The sequence below is a fragment of the Somniosus microcephalus genome, chromosome 9 (genome assembly GCF_052327205.1).
Source record: "Somniosus microcephalus isolate GS21.2 chromosome 9, FLI_Smic_1.0, whole genome shotgun sequence".
Lineage (NCBI taxonomy): Eukaryota > Metazoa > Chordata > Chondrichthyes > Squaliformes > Somniosidae > Somniosus > Somniosus microcephalus.
Genome location: NC_140995.1, coordinates 107957548 through 107977367, shown reverse-complemented (window position 1 = coordinate 107977367; position 19820 = coordinate 107957548). Strand labels below are relative to the sequence as shown.

The 19820-nt window shown below is 44.9% G+C and overlaps 1 protein-coding gene across 4 annotated transcripts in view; it reads right to left on the bottom strand.

The window, feature by feature from the left end:
* Window positions 1-19460, bottom strand: part of LOC147112577 (uridine-cytidine kinase-like 1) — a 119765-nt gene extending 100305 nt beyond the window's left edge. The window contains exon 1 of one of the 4 annotated variants that reach the window (XM_085996970.1): window positions 19244-19460. In XM_085996970.1, the coding sequence (XP_085853096.1) occupies window positions 19244-19314 (71 nt within the window). In that variant the 5' untranslated portion in view covers window positions 19315-19460. The remainder of the gene's footprint in view (window positions 1-19243) is intronic. The other 3 variants (XM_085996969.1, XM_085996967.1, XM_085996968.1) reach the window with 3 other exon arrangements.
* Window positions 19461-19820: the final 360 nt, after the last annotated feature.

The window sequence follows — 19820 nt, the reverse complement described above, 5'->3', positions numbered from 1 at the left end:
TTTGGTCCGTGGTCAGGGACAGGTGGGTGTGACTACGAGCGAGGCAGGTAGGGGGACCCAGGAGGTAGTGTTGGAGGAGCCTCAGCCTTTGCTCTTGTCCAACAGTTACGAAGTTCTTACTCTCTGTGTGGGCAAGAGCAGGGACTGCAGGGAGGGTGAGCAAATTGACCACAGCACCGTGGTACAGGGAGCCATTCAAGTGGGGGGGGGGGGGGGCGGGGAGCAAAAAGAAATGTGGTAGTGGTAGGTACAGTATAGTTAGGGGGATAGACACTGTTCTCTGCAGCCAAGAGCATGAGTCCCGTTGCCTGCCTGATGCCAGGGTAAAGGACATCTCCTCTGGGCTGGAGAGGAACTTGGAGTGGGACGGAAAAGATCCAGTTGTCGTGGTCCATGTAGGTACCAACGACATAGGTAGGTCAAAAAAAGAGGTTCTGCTGAGGGAGTATGAGCAGCTAGGGGCTAAATTAAAAAGCAGAACCACAAAAGGTAATCATTTCTGGATTACTACCTGAGCCACGTGCAAATTGGCATAGGGTAAATGAGAGCAGAGAGATGAACGAGTGGCTCGATTCTTGGGGCACTGGCATCAGTACTGGGGTAAGAGGGAACTGTTCCGTCGGGACGGGCTTCATTTGAAGCAGGCTGGGACCAGTGTCCTGACGAATCGAATAGATAGGGCTTTAAACTAAATAGTGGGGGGGGGGGGGGGGGGAGGGATCTGCTGAGCTGAAATTTAAAAAGTCAAAGGAAAATGAGACGGCAAAAGTGCAGGGTAGCGATAACGGTAATGATAACCAGAGTGTGACAGGAAGGGACAGAGCGTATACACACAAGGGTGCATCAGAAAGAGGGGTCAGAGTAGGGAAAAATGGTAAAAAGACAGGATTAAAAGCTCTATATCTGAATGCATGCAGCATTCATAAGATAGATGAGTTGACAGCACAAACAGAAATAAATGGGTATGATCTGATAGCCATTACAGAAACGTGGTTGCAAGGTGACCAAGGCTGGGAACTGAATATTCAGGAGGTTTTTGCCATTTTGTAAGGATAGGCAGAAAGGAAAAGGGGGTGGTGTAGCTCTGTTAATAAAGGGATGAGATCAGTGCAGTAGCGAGAAATGATATTGGCTCAGAAAATCAAGATGTAGAATCAGTTTGGGTAGAGATAAGAAAAAATAAGGGTAAGAAGTCACTGGTGGGAGTGGTCTACAGGCCCCCAAACAGTAGCCACACTGTTGGACAGAGTATGAATCAAGAAATAATAGAGGCTTGTAAGAAAGGTACGGCTATAATCATGGGAGATTTTAATCTTCATATTGATTAGACAAAGCAAATTGGCAAAGGTAGACTTGAGGAAGAGGTCTTAAGAGTGTATGCGGGATGGTTTCTTGGAACAATACATTGTGGAACCAATCAGAGAGCAGACTATTTTAGATCTGGTAATGTGCAATGAGGCTGGATTAATTAATCACAGAAATCACAGAAACCCCACAGTGCAGATAGAGGCCATTTCGGCCCATCGAGCCTGCACCGACACATATCCCACCCGATCCCCATAACCCCTACACCAACACATATCCCACCTTATCCCCGTAACCCCACGTATTTAATCCCCCTAACACTAAGGGTCAATTTATCATAGCCAATCAACCTAACCCGCACATCTTTGGACTGTGGGAGGAAACCGGAGCACCCGGAGGAAACCCACGCAAACACGGGGAGAATGTGCAAACTCCACACAGACAGTCACCCGAGGCCGGATTTGAACCCGGGTCCCTGGCGCTGTGAGGCAACAGTGCTAACCACTATGCCACCGTGCTCTCGAAGTGAAGGATCCTCTTGGGAAGAGTGATCATAGCATGGCACAATTTCAAATTCAGTTTGAGGGTGAGAAAGCTAGGTCTCAAACTAGTGCCCTGAACTTAAATAAAGGTAATTACAAAGGTATGAAGGCAGACTTGGTTAAAGTGGACTGGGAAAATATATTACAGGGTAAGACTGTAGAAAAGCAGTAGCAAACATTTAAGGAGATATTTCATAACTCTCAGCAAAGATATATTCCAGTGAGAAAGAAAGACTAAGAGAAGGGTGAACCATCCATGGCTAAGATAGCTTATGAGAGTAAGCTAGCAAGAAATATAAAAACAGACAGCAAGAGCTTTTACAGGTATATAAAAAGGAAGAGAGTAGCTAAAGCAAACGTTGGTCCCCTAGAGGATGAGTCTGGGGAATTAATAATGTGAAACGGCAGAGACTTTGAACAAATATTTTGTATCGGTCTTCACAGTAGAAGACACTAAAAGCATCCCAATAATGGATAATCAAGGGGCTATTGGGGTGAGGGGGGAACTTAAAATAATCACTATCACTAGAGAAAAAGTACTAGGCAAATTAATGGGACTAAAGGTTGACAAGGCCCCTGGACCCGATGGCCTGCACCCTAGAGTCTTAAAAGAGGTGGCTGCAGAGATAGTGGATGCATTGGTTGTAATCTACCAAAATTCCCTGGATTCTGGAGAGGTCCCAGTGGACTGGAAAACCACAAATGTAACGCCCCTATTTAAGAAAGGAGGGAGACGGAAAGCAGGCAACTATAGACCAGTTAGCCTAACATCTGTCATTGGGAAAATGCTGGAGTCCATCATTAAGGAAGTGGTAACAGTGTGAAGGAATATACTAACCTTTTTAGAAAACCATACTATATAGCCTTTTTAGAAAAATACACTATACAGGTAGACTATCCTTTATCCGCACTTCTGAAAATCCAAGTTTTTTTGTGGAGCGTAAGTCGTGCGCACGACATAACCCGAGTGGCGCCAAACATGACCCGACACGGCCGATGCTTTTCTGACCTGATTTGCGGGCCAGCTTAGCGTAGGAGTCAGCCGATATCCGGCTTTCCCACAACTGGCGGCGGCAGTCGAGCCCCAGACCCCCCGCTAAGTCAAGGAATTCAGATACGGAGCAGGGGGAGCTGTAAACAGACTGGGAGCGGCAGCACAGAGAAGCAGGAAGGGGAATGAGACACGGAACAGTCGCAAGAGGTAGCCTGAACTTTTAAAATTTATATTAAATACAAATACTAATTACCAAATTAATTTAATGTTCAGAGTTTCCCAGTTTGAAATAATACCTTCTGAAATCCGAAAATTTCCGAAAACCGAAACAGAGCTGGTCCCAAAGCTTTCGGATAAGGGATAGTCAACCTGTATTATGAAAGAGTTCTGGCCTTGTTGAGATAAGACAGTGATTGACACCGAAGAGTATCTTATAAGGAACTCTACCTTATAAATTCTTTAAAACATGACAAACTGGGTTTGGAAATCAGTCTCCCCTTGAAAACATTGAGTGTCTCCGCTTCCACCACTTCCATCGGCAGTGAATTCCAGGTCCTCACCACTCGCTGCGTAAAAGTTTTTCCTCACATCCCCTCTGTATCTCTTGCCCAAAACCTTAAATCTGTGTCCCCTAGTCCTTGTACCATCAACTAGTGCGAACAGCCTTTCCCCGTCTAGCCTATCCAAACCAGTCATAATCTTGTACACCTCTATCGAATCACCCCTCAACCTCCTTTGTTCTAATGAAAACAAATCCAGTTTCTCCAACCTTTTACAAGTCCTTGTAGCTAAGATCCCCCATCCCCGGAACCGTTCTAGTATATCTCCTCTGCACCCTCTCAAGGTCCTTCACATCCTTCCTAAAGTGTGGTGACCAGAACTGGATGCAATACTCCAGTTGTGGTCTAACCAGCACTTTATAAAGGTTAAGCATAACTTCTCTACTTTTGTACTCCCTACCCCTATTTATGAAGCCCAAGATCCCATATGCTTTGTTAACCACTTTCTCAATATGTTCCACCAGCTCAGGGACCTATGCACATTAACTCCCAGGTCCCTCTGTCCCTGCACACTCTTTAAAACTGTACCATTATGTGTATATTGCCTCTCCCTGTTCCTCCTGCCAAAATGCATCACCTCACACTTCTCTGTATTAAATTCCATCTGCCACTTGTCTGCCCATTCTGCTAGCCTTTCTATGTCCTGTTGCAGTCGATTGGTAACATCATCACTGTTTCCCACACCCCCAAATTTAGAAACTCTACTCTGTATTCCAATATCCAATTCATTTAGATGTATGTATCAACAAATGCAGTGGCCCAAACACTGACCCTTGGGGAACACCACTGTCTACCATTCTCCAGTCTGAAAAACAGCCATTTATCACAACTCACTGTTTTCCTTCCTTAAGCCAATTCCTTATCGAAGCTGCCACTGACCCACCTATTCCATGAGCCTCAATTTTGTTAACCAGCCTTCTATGTGGTACTTTGTCAAACGCCTTCCGAAAATCCATGTAGACAACATCCATTGCATTCCCTTCATCAATCCTCTGTTACTTCATCAAAAAATTCAATTAGATTAGTCAAACACGATCTGTCTTTTACAAATCCGTGTTGGCTCTCCTTAATTAGCTTAAACCTCTTCAAGTGCTGTGGTAAACCACTGTTCTACCTGTCTGTGTCTGTATGTGTATTCCAATAGGTACAGGTCTGGACATGCCTCGACTGACTCCTCCCACTATTCCAGGTATATAAGTGACTACCTCCCAGTCCCTTAGTATTCTGGACGGGTCGACCACTCGAGACAAGACCTTCATTCTTTAGTTAATAAAAGCCTGATTGTTACTCGCTCAACCTCAGTCTTTTGAGTAATTGATGGCGCATCAAGTGCCCGTTAATTTTTTCCTTGATTATTGTTTCTAAAACTTTAGCTACCACTGATGTTAAACTGACTGGCCCGTAGTTACTAGGATTGTCCTTACACCCTTTCCTGTGCAATGGTGTCACATTTGCCACTTTCCAATCCTCAGGCACCTCCCCCGCATCGAGTGAAGATTGGAAAATTATGGCAAGCCCTTCCGCTATTTCCTCAGCAATCTGGAATGCAAGCCATCTGGACCAGGCGACTTGTCCACTCTAAGCATACCCAGCCTTTCTAGTACAGAAAACTTTGAGTTTTCCGGAGGCGAACCGTCCGGCAAGCTCGAGCCACCGGCAAAAATCAGGAGCCGCTTTTTATTTCTTTGCTTGTTTTGAACAGTCAAGCTCTGCAAGGTCTGTAGCTAAGCAACAGCTTCAGCTAGAGACGCTTGCTGACTGTTTAGAGGCTGTTGCTAAGCAACAGGGTTTGTTGATTCATACGGAGATGAAAATCTCCGTATGTTTCAACATTAGCTCTGGAGTGTCCGGCAGTTGAGGGAACGGCAGCAGCTCGGTCCCGTTGGTGCCGGATAGCACAAAGTTTCCTGTACATCCTGTTTATCAATTTTCACGCCTTCCATTGCTTCTACCTTTTCCACTTCTACCAATATTTTGTCAGCATCCACCTCCTTAGTAAACAGCGATACAAAGTACTCGAGTATTCTAGCCTTGCCCTGAGCCTCTAAGCATATATCACCTTCTTTGTCTCTAATAGGCCCCACCCAGCCTCTTAGTACCCGCTTTCTGTTTACATGCCGGTAGATCATTTTTGGGTTCCTTTTATGATAACCGCCATTCTACTCTCATATTCTCTCTTTGCTAATCTTATTTTCATCTTCACATCCCCTCTCAACTTACTGTATTTGGTCTGGTTCTCCCTTAAAGAATTCACCTGACATGTATCATACACCCTCTTTTTTTGTTTCATCATCTTCTCTATCTCCCTAGTCATCCAAGGAGCCCTTGCTTTGGCTCCCTTACCCTTCCCTCTTGTTGGAATGTACCTAGCCTGTACTTGGAACATCTCCTCCTTAAAGATCACCCATTTTCCGTTACAGTTTTTCCTGTCCGTCTTTGGTTCCATTTTATCCTGGCTAGATCCTTTCGCATCCCATTGAAGTTAGCCCTATTCCAGTTTAGAAGTTCCACTCTAGATTGTTCCTTGCTCCTCTCCATTGCTAATCTAAATCGTATGATACGATGATCACTCATACCCAAGTGTTCTCCCACAGACACTTGGTCGACCTGGCCCACCTCATTCCCCAGCACAAGATCGAGCAATGCCTCCACTTTGGTGTCAAAAACAAGAAGGCAGATTATCTGAATGGCAATAGATTGGGAGAAGGGGAAGTGCAACGAGACCTGGGCGTCCTTGTGCACCAGTCGCTGAAAGTAAGCATGCAGGCGGTTAAGAAGGCAAATGGTATTTTGGCCTTCGTAGCGAGAGGGTTTGAGTACAGGAACAAGGATGTCTTGCTGCAGTTGTACAGGGCCTTGGTGAGACCACATCTGGAGTATTGTGTGCAGTTTTGGTCGCCTTATCTGAGGAAGGATGTACTTGCCATGGAAGGAGTGCAGCGAAGATTCACCAGGCTGATACCTGGGATGGCAGGAATGACGTATGAGGAGAGATTGGGTTGATTGGGCTTGTACTCGCTGGAGTTTAGAAGAATGAGAGGGGATCTCATCGAAACTTACAAAATTCTAACAGGACTAGTCAGACTAGATGCAGGAAGGATGTTCCTGATGGTCAGGGAGTCCAGAAACAGGGGTCACAGTCTAAGGATAAGGGGTAAGCCATTTAGGACAGAGATGAGGAGGAATTTCTTCACCCAGAGAGTGGTGAACCTGTGGAATTCTCTACCACAGAAGGCAGTGGAGGCCAATTCATTAAATATATTCAAGAAGGAGTTGGATATATTCCTTAAGGCTAAAGGGATCAAGGGATATGGAGAGAAAGCAGGAACAGGGTACTGAATTTGGACGATCAGCCATGATCTCATTGAATGGCGGAGCAGGCTCGAGGGGCCAAATGGCCTACTCCTGCTCCTATCTTCTATGTTTCTGTGTTTAACCTAACTATGAAATAGCTATGAAATAATTCTGGCTATTGAAACAGGACAAGTTGTTGACCCTGAATAAATAACCTTATTGAAACAGAAGAATGGGATGGTTCCGAGCGGCTGACCTTTTGGGAACAACACAATGATCAACCCTGGATAAGGGATATAAATTAAACTTCATAAAGATGGCACATAAGATAAGGAACATCTGCCCTCGTAAAGATGACACATAAAATAAGGGATATCTGCCTTTCACACCTTTTTATATAGTGAACCCAGAACACCTGGAGATGTGGCAGATTCTGGAATATTACAAGCTGATGTGGCAGTAAAGAATTGCAGAGGTCAGCAGAAAGATGAATAGTGATAATTAACTTGCATCAGCAGAAGCCTTAAAGGAAATACAACTGAAAAAGGGTATAAATATTGAAGTCTCAAATGAGATAGCAGAGTCGCTTTAATCAGGCAAGGCGATTCTTGTCTTCCACGCTTTGTCTCTCAGGGATCAAAGGTATTTTGACATTGATGGATATCCTGTATAGAAAATTTAAAGAACCGTAACACTGTAGCGAAGTTAAAATTTAAAAGTAAGATTCTCTGTTAAAAAGATTGTATTTTTTCTCTTTTTAGAACTGTTAATGTTGCGATTGACTGATTCACCAACTGTAAATTGCATGTTGGTTCTTTTAATACATTTGTATATATTTTTAGAATTGTCTCACAAGTTTTCTATATCAATAACTCATGAACTCAATCTCCGTACACTCTTTGGTAAAGAGGTACATTTTTCTGAGGGGAGATCGCCAGACCCTCATAATATCCGGGACGTTACAGTCTAGCTAAACTTATTAAAAGCACTAACTGGAGGACGGTAACATTCTCGGGTTGTTCCTTTCCTTTAGGGAGAGATAGCCCGGACCGTTAGACCCAGTTAAGCGTCTTTAGGATTCGGCTACCTGAAACTTTAGTTGAAAGTGAACATCTGAGAAATACGCCTGATCCGGGGTAAGACTAGTAAATATCCTTTCAGCAGGACATTTAGAAAATCATAATATAGTCAAGCAGAGTCTGTAGTGTGTGTACCTTTAAGAGCCCCTGTGTACTGTAATACCGGTAGTGACCACTCGGGTATATAAGCCTGTATAGCGTCTTGTATCTTTTAGTTCACCTCCAGACTTTGTTCAGTAAACACCTGTTAAACCAACTCCTGCATTCCGTGTCTCCATTAACACATGGATACAACAGTGGCGACGAATTGGAAACGGACTTACCTGCAATTCGGCAGCACCTCAACGAGATCGATTCCTCAGACGAAGGTTGAAGAAAAAAAAAGAAAAAACTGTGGTTTCACCAGCTAGCCGGGCTGGTGGCAGGTACTGCACTAATCCTTCCTGGGCGGCGGGCTGGGGCTCGATCGGGTGGCTCTGCAGCGGGGCCGAGCAGCGAGTCGGAAGGCGGAGGCAAACAGAGACGGAGGGTGGCGCACTCGGGAGACGGCCGGCGCTGCAAAGCAGGTCGGACCAAGCAGAGGGAGGGAAAAGTCCCAGAGAGTCCGGCGGGAACGAGTCTCCAACTATTAAAAATATCTGTAAATAAAAACCGCGGAGAACAGCGTTGTCAGCAGCGGCAGGAGGCGCCATTTTTTCTCGGCAGGGAAGAAAGGAAAGCGCGGGAGGCGCCATTTTTGATTTTCAGGATGCCCAAGACTGGCAATATTACTGCTTTCGATAGTGATATAGAGGATTGGACCACATTTGTGGAAAGAGTGGAGGTATATTGCACAGCGAATGAAGTAGAGGATGATAACAAGGCATCGGTACTTCTAAATCTGATGGGCGCAAGGACATACGGGCTGTTATGAAACATAATCACTCCAGCCAAACCGATGGACAAGAATTTTAAGGAGATTGTTGATACCCTACAGGAGCACTTAAACCCAACACCGCTGCTGATAGCGGAACGATTCAAATTCTTCAGGAGGAATCAGCACAAGAATGAAAGTAACGCTGATTACTGCACCGATTTAAGAAAGCTGTCAAAGCACTGCCAATTTGGGGCAGGACTAGCAGATTCTCTACGAGACAAATTTGTCTGCGGTCTCCTAAGTGAAGGAACACAGAAAAGGCTACTTTCTGAGAAAGATTTGACACTGGACAAGGCTTTCAGTGTGGCTGTATCATACGAAGCAGCAGCAAGAGGAGCTGCAGAGATACAGCAAAAGCCACAGGACTTCGGCACCCATGAAATGACACGGGGTTTCGAGAGATGCTATCGCTGCAGCAGATCCACCCATGACCAGAGGGACTGCTGGTTCAAGGACAAAGCATGCAGGCAATGCGGAAAGATGGGACACATTGCATGTGTATGCCGATCTGGAAACAAAAAATCCACTGACAGAAAAAAAAATCAATAAGGAAAAGTACGGAAAGGTACAAATGATGACGGACAGTAGCTCCGAAGACAAGAGCGATAGCGACTCCGGAAACAAGAGACTAAGCTGTCTCAAACTACATAATGTAATTGCCAAAGAAGATTACCAGACCATTTGGGTTACCCTCATGATAGCGGGGTCCCCAGTTAAAATGGAGCAAGATACAGGATCAGCTCTGACCGTCATGAGTCGACGGGATTACGAGCGGCTATTTCCGCATATACCTTTGAAAGACACATCCATTATCTTGAAGACATATACGGGGCAGAAAGTATACCCGAGGGAAAATAAAGATGCCTGTTGCATACAACGGCAAGGAAATACAGAAGTTGTATTTATACGTTCTGCAAGATGGTGGTCCACCGTTGTTGGGACGTGAATGGATCAGGAAGATATGTTTAGACTGGCACTCCATTCAGGCACTGACGGTGACCAGTAAGAAAAAAAATGATGACGTCATACCTGAACGATTAAAAGACATCTTGGCTAACGCCAAAGAAGTGTTTCAACAGGAACTAGGAACCTTGAAAGGCGTCACCGCCTCAATAAAAGTGGAAGATGCGGCAATTCCCAAGTTTTTTAAGGCAAGGCCGGTGCCATACGCAATTCGTCCAGCAGTCGAGGCAGAGCTGGAGAATTTGGAAAAAGCAGGCGTGTTATCCAAGGTAGATTGGAGCGAGTGGGCAACACCCATCGTCCCGGTCATGAAGAAAACGTTGAATAATGATAAATCTGAAGAACAGAGAAAAATTCGCATCTGTGGGGACTTCAAGGTGACTGTAAACCCGGTCCTTCACACGATACAGTATCCTCTTCCGAGGATAGAAGATATTTTCGCCTCACTATCCGGAGGGAAACGTTTCACCAAAATTGACTTGGCACAGGCATATCTACAGATGGAGGTTGAGGAGGCCTCTAAAAAGTATCTCACGATAAACACAAAGGCCTGTACCAGTACAATCGACTGGTTTTCGGAGTAGCATCAGCACCAGCTATCTGGCAAAGAGCTATGGAGCAAGTCCTGCAAGGGATTCCGGGGACTCAATGCTACCTAGACGACATCCTTGTAACAGGAGAAAACAACAACGAGCACCTTGCCAATTTGGAGCAGGTGCTCACTAGGCTGAGAGAATGGGGCCTACGAGCAAATCGCCCCAAGTGCGAATTTTTCCAGAAACAAATATCATATTGTGGCCATATAATTAACGAAGAAGGGTTGCATAAGTCACCTGAAAAAATTGAAGCGGTCATAAAAGCCCCAGCACCTGAAAATTTCTCACAATTAAAGTCGTTCCTGGGATTGATAAATTACTATCATAAATTTTTACCGAACTTATCAACTGTTCTGCACCCTCTTAACGCACTGCTACAAACGGGAGTAATTTGGAAATGGAGCGAAGACTGTAAACGTGCCTTCCATAAATGCAAAGGCTTGATCACGTCCAAGGAAGTGTTGGCTCATTACAACCCATCACTGCCAATCAGACTGGCGTGCAATGCATCCCCTTACGGCGTAGGAGCAGTATTATCGCATAGATACCCTGATGGCTCGGAGCGGCCGATAGCTTTTGCGCGCTCATTGAACTCAGCTGAGCGTAACTATGCCCAGATCGACAGGGAAGCACTCAGCCTGGTGTGGGGAGTGAAGAAATTCAACCATTACCTACACGGACAAAAATTTACCTTGTTGACTGACCATCAACCACTCATCTCCATATTCAACCCTAAAAAGGGCGTTCCCATTATGACAGCGCAAAGGCTACAGAGGTGGTCCCTTTTCCTAGGGGCACACCAATATGACATAGAATACAAAGGATCAAAACAGCATGGGAATGCTGACGGTTTATCGCGCCTACCGTTGCCAACGGTAGAAGAGGCACCTACAGTGGACCCAGTGGAGATGTTCCACTCAACCATAGTAGAATGTCTACCAGTAACAAATTCTACCATTGAAAAGGAAACGAGAAATGACCCGACTCTCACAAGTCTACGATTTAACGGTGAAGGGATAGCCAGCACATGGCGAACCACTGTTGCCAGCATTCTCGCAAAGAAGAGAACAGCTGTCAGTGTGCCGAGGAACCTTGATGTGTGGATCCAGAGTGGTGATTCCACCCAAACTCCAGGATAAAGTGCTAAAGGAGCTTCACGAGGGGCATCTGGGTGGAGTGAAAATGAAGAACCTAGCCAGAGCATTTGTGTGGTGGCCAGGTATCGATGGAGACATCGAAGAAATGACCAAGAGCTGTCTAGGATGCCAGAAGGTCCAAAACGCCCCACCACAAGCCCCTCTACATCCATGGGAGTGGCCCTCATCTCCATGGCAAAGGGTACATATCGACTTTGCTGGTCCATTTATGGACTCAATGTTCTTAATCGCGGTTGATGCACACTCCAAGTGGCCGGAGGTAATAAAGATGTCCTCCACCACCACGGAAAAAACCATCACAGTATTAAGGACCATATTTGCCAGGAATGGGCTGCCTGAACAGATCTGTTCTGATAATGGACCGCAATTTTTGTCCGACGAATTCAGGAAGTTCTTAAAAAACAATGGGGTTAAGCACTACACGTCCGCCCCATACCATCCCGCCACCAATGGATTAGCTGAAAGGTTTGTCCAGACCTTCAAGAAGGCCATAAAGGCCATGGGTAATGAAGACATAAATCTACAACATAAGGTAGATAACTTCTTGTTTGCATACAGGAATGCAACACATGTGGTTACAAACCAAACTCCCACCATGATGTTTTTCAATAGAAGACTAAGATGCCGGCTGGATTTGATCAAGCCAAACATCAGAAGGGACGTAGAGAACCGGCAATTTCAAGGCATGAATGAAAGGCCAACTAGAACCTTCCAGATAGGTCAACAAGTTTTGGCCCGGGACTACCGTACCGAGAAATGGCAGCCTGGAACTATCTGCACACGACTAGGACCACTGATGTATACCGTGGACATTGGAGAAAGCATAATAAGGCGCCATGCTGACCAGATCATAGAGTTATCCGAAAAAGGGACAACCTACACCACAACTCTATGCGCCTAATGATGAAGCAGAGATACCCATAATATCTACCTCCGATCTGGTGATACTGGAACCAGATGAACCCGACACTGGCATTCAAGCCGAATCGACCTTGCCAAAAGAACCTACTACACCACCGAAAACTACTACACCACCGAGGCATTATCCGGACCGAGTCAGGAAGCCTCCAGAGAGACTGACTTATAATTGATTAACTGCAGCAAATGTGTAGATTATTGTTCTTGTAAACATGTTAATTAATGATTACTTAAAATGTTATGTACTAATTATCTAAAAGGGGAGGAATTGTAGTGTATGTACCTTTAAGAGCCCCTGTGTACTGTAATACCGGTAGTGACCACTCGGGTATATAAGCCTGTATAGCGTCTTGTATCTTTTAGTTCACCTCCAGACTTTGTTCAGTAAACACCTGTTAAACCAACTCCTGCATTCCGTGTCTCCATTAACACACGGATACAACAGAGTCAACATGGTTTTATTAAAGAGAAATCATGTTTGACAAATTTGCTGGAGTTCTTTGAGGATGTAACGTACAGGGTGGATGTCCTGTATTTGGATTTCCAGAAGGCATTCGATAAGGTGCCACATAAAAGGTTACTGCACAAGGTAAGAGCTCACAATGTGGGGGGTAATATATTAGCATGGATAGAGGATTGGTTAACTAACAGAAAGCAGAGTCGGGATAAATGGGTGATTTTCAGGTTGGCAAACTGTAACCAGTGGGGTGCCGCGGGGATCAGTGCTGGGGCCTCAACTATTTACAATCTGTATTAATGACTTGGATGAAGGGACAGAGTGTAATATAGCCAAATTTGCTGATGATACAAAGATAGGTGGGAAAGCAAATTGTGTGGAGGACACAAAAAATCTCCAAAGGATATAGATAGGCTAAGTGAGTGGGCAAAACTCTGGCAGATGGAGTATAATATGTGGGAAAATGCGAGGTTATCCACTTTGGTAGGAAAAATAAAATAGCAAATTATTATTTATATGGGGAAAGATTACAAAATGCTGAGGTACAGAGGGATCTGGGGGTTCTTGTGCATGAAACACAAAAAGTTAGCATGCATGTACAGCAAGTAATTAGGAAGTCAAATGGAATGTTGGCCTTTATTGCAAGGGGGATGGAGTATGAAAGTAGGGAAGTCTTGCTACAACTGTACAGGGCGTTTGAGACCATACCTTGAGTACTGCGTACAGTTTTGGTCTTCTTATTTAAGGAGGGGTAGATATACTTGCATTGGAAGTAGTTCAGAGAAGGTTCACTAAGTTAATTCCTGAGATGAAGGGGTTGTCTTATGAAGGTTGAGCAGATTGGGCCTATATTCATTGGAGTTTAGAGGAATGAGAGGTGATCTTATTGAAACATAAGATTCTGAAGGGGCTCGACAGGGTAGATGCAGAGAGGCTGTTTCCCCTCATGGGGGAATCTAGAACTAGGGGGCCTACATTTCATTGTACTGCACTTGTGCACTAACAATGACAATAAAAGTTGATTTGATTTGATTATTTCAGAATAAGGGGGCACCCATTTAAAACTGAAATAAGGAGGAATTTCTTCTCTCAGAGGTTTGTGAATCTTTGGAATTCTCTTCCCCAGAGAGCTGTGGACGCTGGGTCATTGAATATATTTTAAGGTGGAGAGAGACAGATTTTTGAAAGGTAAGGGAGTCAAGGGTTATGGGGAGCGGGCAGGGAAGTGGAGTTGAGGCCAAGATCAGATTGGCCATGATCTTATTGAATGGCGGAGCAGACTCGAGGGGCCAAATGACCTACCCTTGCTGCTACGTCTTATGTTTTTACGCATGTTTTTTTGTGGCTGGTCCAGTTAAGTTGCTGGTCAATGGTGACCCCCAGGATGTTAATGGTGGGTGATTCAGCAATCGAAATGCCGTTGAATGTCAAGGGGCAGTGGTTTGATGCTTGCTTGTTGAAGATAGTCATTGCTTGGCACTTAAGTGGCAGGTTACATTCGCGCCACACATCAGCCCAAGCCTGAATGTCGTCCAGGTCTTGCTGCATGCAGGCATGGACTGCTTCATTATCCGAGGAGTTGCGAATGGCATTGAACACTGTGCAGTCAGTGAACATCACCACTTCTGACCTTATGATGGAGGGAAGGTCATTGATGAAGCAGCTGAAGATGGTTGGGCCTAGGACACTGCCCTGAGGAACTCCTACAGCGATGTCCTGGGGCTGAGACGATTGACCTCCAAACACCACAGCCATCTTCCTTTGTGCTAGGTATGACTCCAGCCAGTGGAGAGTTCCCCCCCAGCCCCCCAATTCCCATTGACTTCAATTTTACTAGGGCTCCTTGATGCCACACTCGGTCAAATGCTGCCTGGATGTCAAGGGCAGTCACTCTTACCTCACCTCTGGAATTCAGCTCTTTTGTCCATGTTTGGACCAAGGCTGTAATGAGATCTGGAGCCGAGTGGTCCTGGTAGAACTCAAACTGGGCATTAGTGAGCAGGTTATTGGTGATAAGTGCCGCTTGATAGCACTGTCGACGATTTTGCTAATGATTGAGAGTAGACTGATGGGGCTGTAATTGGCCAGATTGGATTTCTCCTGCTTTGTGGACAGGACATACCTGGGCAGTTTTCAGAGCGATACCAGCGTTACAGCTGTACTGGAACAGCTTGGCTAGAGGTATGGCTAGTCCTGGAGCACAAGTCCTCAGCACAACAGCCGGGATGTTGTCGGGGCCCACAGCCTTTGCTGTATCCAATATGCATTCAGCCCTTTCTTGATATCACGTGGAGTGAATCAAATTGGCTGAAGACTGGCTTCTGTGGTGGTGGGGACCTCAGGAGGAGGCCGATATGGATCACCCACTCGGCACTTCTGGCTGAAGATGGCTGCAAACGCTTCAGCCTTGTCTTTTGTACTTGCGTGCTGGGCTCCATCATTATTGAAGATAGGAATACTCAGAGTCTCCCCTCCCGTTAGTTGTTTAATGGTCCACCACCATTCACAACTGATGTGGCAGGACTGCAGAGCTTTGATCTGATCCGTTGATTGTGGGATCGCTTAGCTCTGTCTATAGCATGCCGCTTCTGCTTTTTAGCATGCATGTAGTCCGGTGTTGCAGCTTCCCCAGGTTGACACCTCATTTTTAGGTACGCCTGGTGCTGCTCCTGGCATGCTCTTCTACACTCCTTTTTGAACGAAGGTTTGTCCCCTGGATTGATGGTAATGGTAGAGTAAGGGATATGCCAGGCCAAGAGGTTAGAGATTGTGGTGGAATATAATTCTGCTGCTGCTGATGGCCCACAGCGTCTCATGGATGCCCAGTTTTGAGCTGCTAGATCTATTCTGAATCTATCCCATTTAGCACGGTAGTAGCGCCACACAACACGATGGAGGGTGTCCTCAGTGTGAAGACGGGGCTTCATCTCCACAATGACTATGCAGTGGTCACTGCTACCAATACTGTCATGGACAGAGGCATCTGCGACAGGTAGATTGGTGAGGATGGGGTGAAGTAGGTTTTTCCCTCGTGTTGGTTCTCTCACCACCTGTCGCAGGTCCAGACTGGCAGTTATGTCCTTCAGGACTCGACCAGCTGTGGTGCTACCGAGCCACTCTTGGTGATGGACATTAAAGTCCCCCAACCAGAGTACATTCTGTGCCCTTGCTGCTCAGTGCTTCTTCCAAGTGGTGTTCAACATGGAGGAGTACTGATTCATCAACTGAGGGAGGGCGGTAGGTGATAATCAGCAGGAGGTTTCCTTGCCCGTGCTTGACCTGAAGCCATGAGACTTCATGGGGTCCAGAGTCTGACCACTACTCTCTGCTTTCTGTCCCTTAGCCAATCCCACAGTCTTCAATTTTGCATACAAGTCTATTATATGGTACTTTGTCAAATGCCTTTTGAAAATCCATATGCACATCAACCACACTACCCTCAACAACACGCTCCGTTACTTCAGCAAATAACTTAATCAAGTTCATCAAACATGATTTGTGCTTGCTTTCATTTATTAGCCCATCATTTTCCAAGTGCCAATTAATTTTGTCCCGGACTATTGTCTCTAAAAGTTTCCCCACTACCAACATTAGGGTGACTGTCCTGTACTTGGCGGGTTTATCTCTCTCCTTTTTAAACATTTGCAATCCTCCAGTCCTCTGGCACCACCACTGCATCCAAGGAGGATTGGAAGAGCCTCTGCAATTTCCACCCTTGCTTCTCTCAGTAACCTAGGAAGCATCTCATCCAGACTGGATGATTTTTCTACTTTGAGTACTGTCAACCTTTTAAGTATCTCCTCTATCAATTTTTACCCTAGCGATATACCAACTCCTCCTTTACTGGTACATTGGCAGCATCCTCTTCTCTAGTGAAGACAGATGCTAAGTACTAATTTAGTACATCAGCCATGCCTTTTGCCTCCACAAGATGATCTCTTTTTTGGTCCCACCCTTCCTTTGACTACCCTTTTACTATTTATAAAAGGCTTTTGGGTTCCCTTTTATGTTAGCCACTAATCTATTCTCATATGCTCTCTTTGCCCCTCTTATTCCCTTTATTAGATCTCCTCTGTACTTTCTATATTCAGCTTGGTTCTATACTGTATTAAATGAACTTTACATTTGTCATAAGCCTCCTTTTTGTTTCATTTTAAACTCTCTATCTTTAGTCATCCAGGGAGCTCAAGCTTTGGATTCCCTTCCTTTCCCCTTCATGGGACTATCTACTCTGTACACAAACTATTTCCTCTTTGAAGACCTCCCATTATTCAATTACTGTTTTGCCTACCAATTTTCGATTCCAATCCACTTGGGCTAGATCCTTTTGAACTCACTTAAATCAGCCTTTCTCCAGTTAAATACTTTTACGCTTTATTGTTCCTTGTCTTTTTCCATAACTAGAACTAAACCTGATATTATGATCACTGTTCCCCAAATGCTCCCCTTGTCCCACTTCATTCCCCAAAACTAGATCTAGCACTGCTTCCTTCATCGTTGGGCTGGAAACACTCAGAGGTTGAGTGATAAAAGATGGAGAGTCCACATTTGGAGTAAATGTATCAGGGAAGATGACTTCTTCTGCATCTACATGGGCTATGTTTTATGCACTTCAGCTAGAAGCAAGGAGGATTTCAACTAGAAGTGAGAGGAGGATTTTGTTGATCAAGGTAGCTACCCCGCTCTGCTTATAGGCGTACATGTTACAGATCATGAGCCCATATTTTGCGGTCAACGGCGAAGGGACGGCGCTCACCAATGACCTCGAAGAAAGCTGTCCACAAAGATTTAGCGGTTCTGTGACGCCAATTTCCCTATTCAAACTTGACTTTCTTTAGGGGATTTGTGGCATCCAACAACAGTGAAGTCATCAAGCAGGCTGAGCAGCAAATCAGATTGAAGAATTCTCTGAGATAGCAAAGCAGGAAGTAAAAAGCACTGATTATCAAACTTTTAATAATTTTACAGAAATTGAAAGAGATTGGGTCATACATGAGATTACGGTCGAAGCCGAAATATCAAAAAAATTTTAAATAAATATGTTTACTTTAAAAATCTATGGAATTTGTTATCATGGAATGGAGAGAATGACACTCCACACTTGTAAAATTAGTTTGTCAGGGCCAGAGAGGTTGTTCAGCAGTAATTATGGCTTAGTACGCCATTAGAAACTGGGTTACACCTTATTCAACGAGGCTTAACTTTTTGGGGTTTTTTACAGCAAGAATAGTGCGTAAAAATTTGGAAGTTCACGTCAAATCACTGATTTGGTGTTGATTGCATCTGCAAAGACTGCAACAGCACACCCTGTGGAGGAGCAGGGTATCACTGACAAACTTCCAGATTTTTGCATTTAACTGCACATGTGCAAAGGCCAGAAGTTGCTGTTTTACACAATAATGACGGCTAGCACTGACACCACAAATTCTGGCCATGGGGTCTAAACTGCAGTCACAACACAAATTAAAATCCGAACACAAGGACCAGTTGCCTACTTAAACATCACACATGCAAATGATTTTAGGAAGATTTTTCCAATGCTGGGTGTGCAACCGGATTGCCCTTTTAAAGATTTGTTAAACTTATTTCGAATCTTTTGAACCTCATGAACATTTTACGAAAATGAAGTGTCGGCCAAGCGAAGGCTGAATTGTAGACAAACTAAAAGGGAGATTCAGGACTATCAGAATGCTTTATTTAGTGTGTTTGATTTTAAAAAAACCACATTTAATAATTTAACTAATTTTGTATTGGTAAGTGGATTTAAAAAGTACAGCGATGTAAAAGGACCCTGACGTTTTGTACCCACTTCCGGCAACGCGGTTCAATTTCAACTTCATTTTCAGAAAAAAGGCTCCAATGTTGCCCTAATAAAACGAATTTGCCCAATATAAACCAATGAAACTTACTTATTTTACTTATAATCATTATAAGCAGCAGAATCGATGCGGCTTCCAGTGGCACACGTTTCCCCGCTCACGTTTACATTGACGCACCATCGGCAATTTTTGGCTGACTGACATATTTCCAGCCTATCTGATACAAACACAAAAAAAAACTGCACAAGGCAACAATTTTTCTTCAGGCACTAGATCAATCTGTATCCAGGAAATAAACTGCAACAATGTAAGCGTTTATTAGTGGAGTTCAGGTTCACTGCCATTCCCCCAACGCATCGCTGTTGGTTTAAATAATGGTTGTACTGCAACAAAGATAAGGGGGCAAACCAAAGCTGCAGCACCCACACCCGCGCATTGTCCTCGGGAGAACCAGATGTCCTGTTCCCCGGCTGCCCCTGGTAACCGGGTTACCCATAGTAACGGCTCCAGGCCTGCTCCTTTCCACCGTTCGCCAGGCTCCCTACCCCAGGTGGCAATGCGAAGCCGCCGGGTTCCCACAACACCGACAACTCCTGTGAGCACATACTTCCCTTCCGCCGCGCACCGTGTTCTTTGTTAATACCTGTCTGACCTGGAGATGGCCCTTTCCTGCTCCTCTCCCACGATAGCGATCTGCTCCACGTTCCCAGCCATGGCTCCGCTCTCCGTTTCTTCACTGTTTTTCCCGGTGCATACGTCATGCGTAAAGCGGATAACGCAAGGACGCACGCGGGCTGGCCGTTTCGAATTGTAGTTCACGAGTGGCTTTTCCCAATGAGTGGCAGTGTTGGTTATTGGCTCTGATCTCACGCTAAATTTCCCAAGGTGTATAATCAAATGTGTAATAGCAGCATTGCAACTTTTGTCCTGGAAATAAATGTGAAAAATGACATTCCAACCTGGAACATGAGCAAAAGCTTACAACTCAAAAACCAGTTCTGACGAAAGGTCACAGACCTCAAACATTAGCTTATTATTTCTCTCTCCACAGATGCTGCCTGACCTGCAGAGTATTTCCAGCAGTTTCTGCTTATAACAACAACAGCTTGTATTTATATAGCGCCTTTAACATAGTAAGATGTCCCAAGGCGCTGCACGGGAGTATTTTAAGACAGAAAATTTGACACCGAGCCACATAAGGATAAATTAGGGCAGGTGAC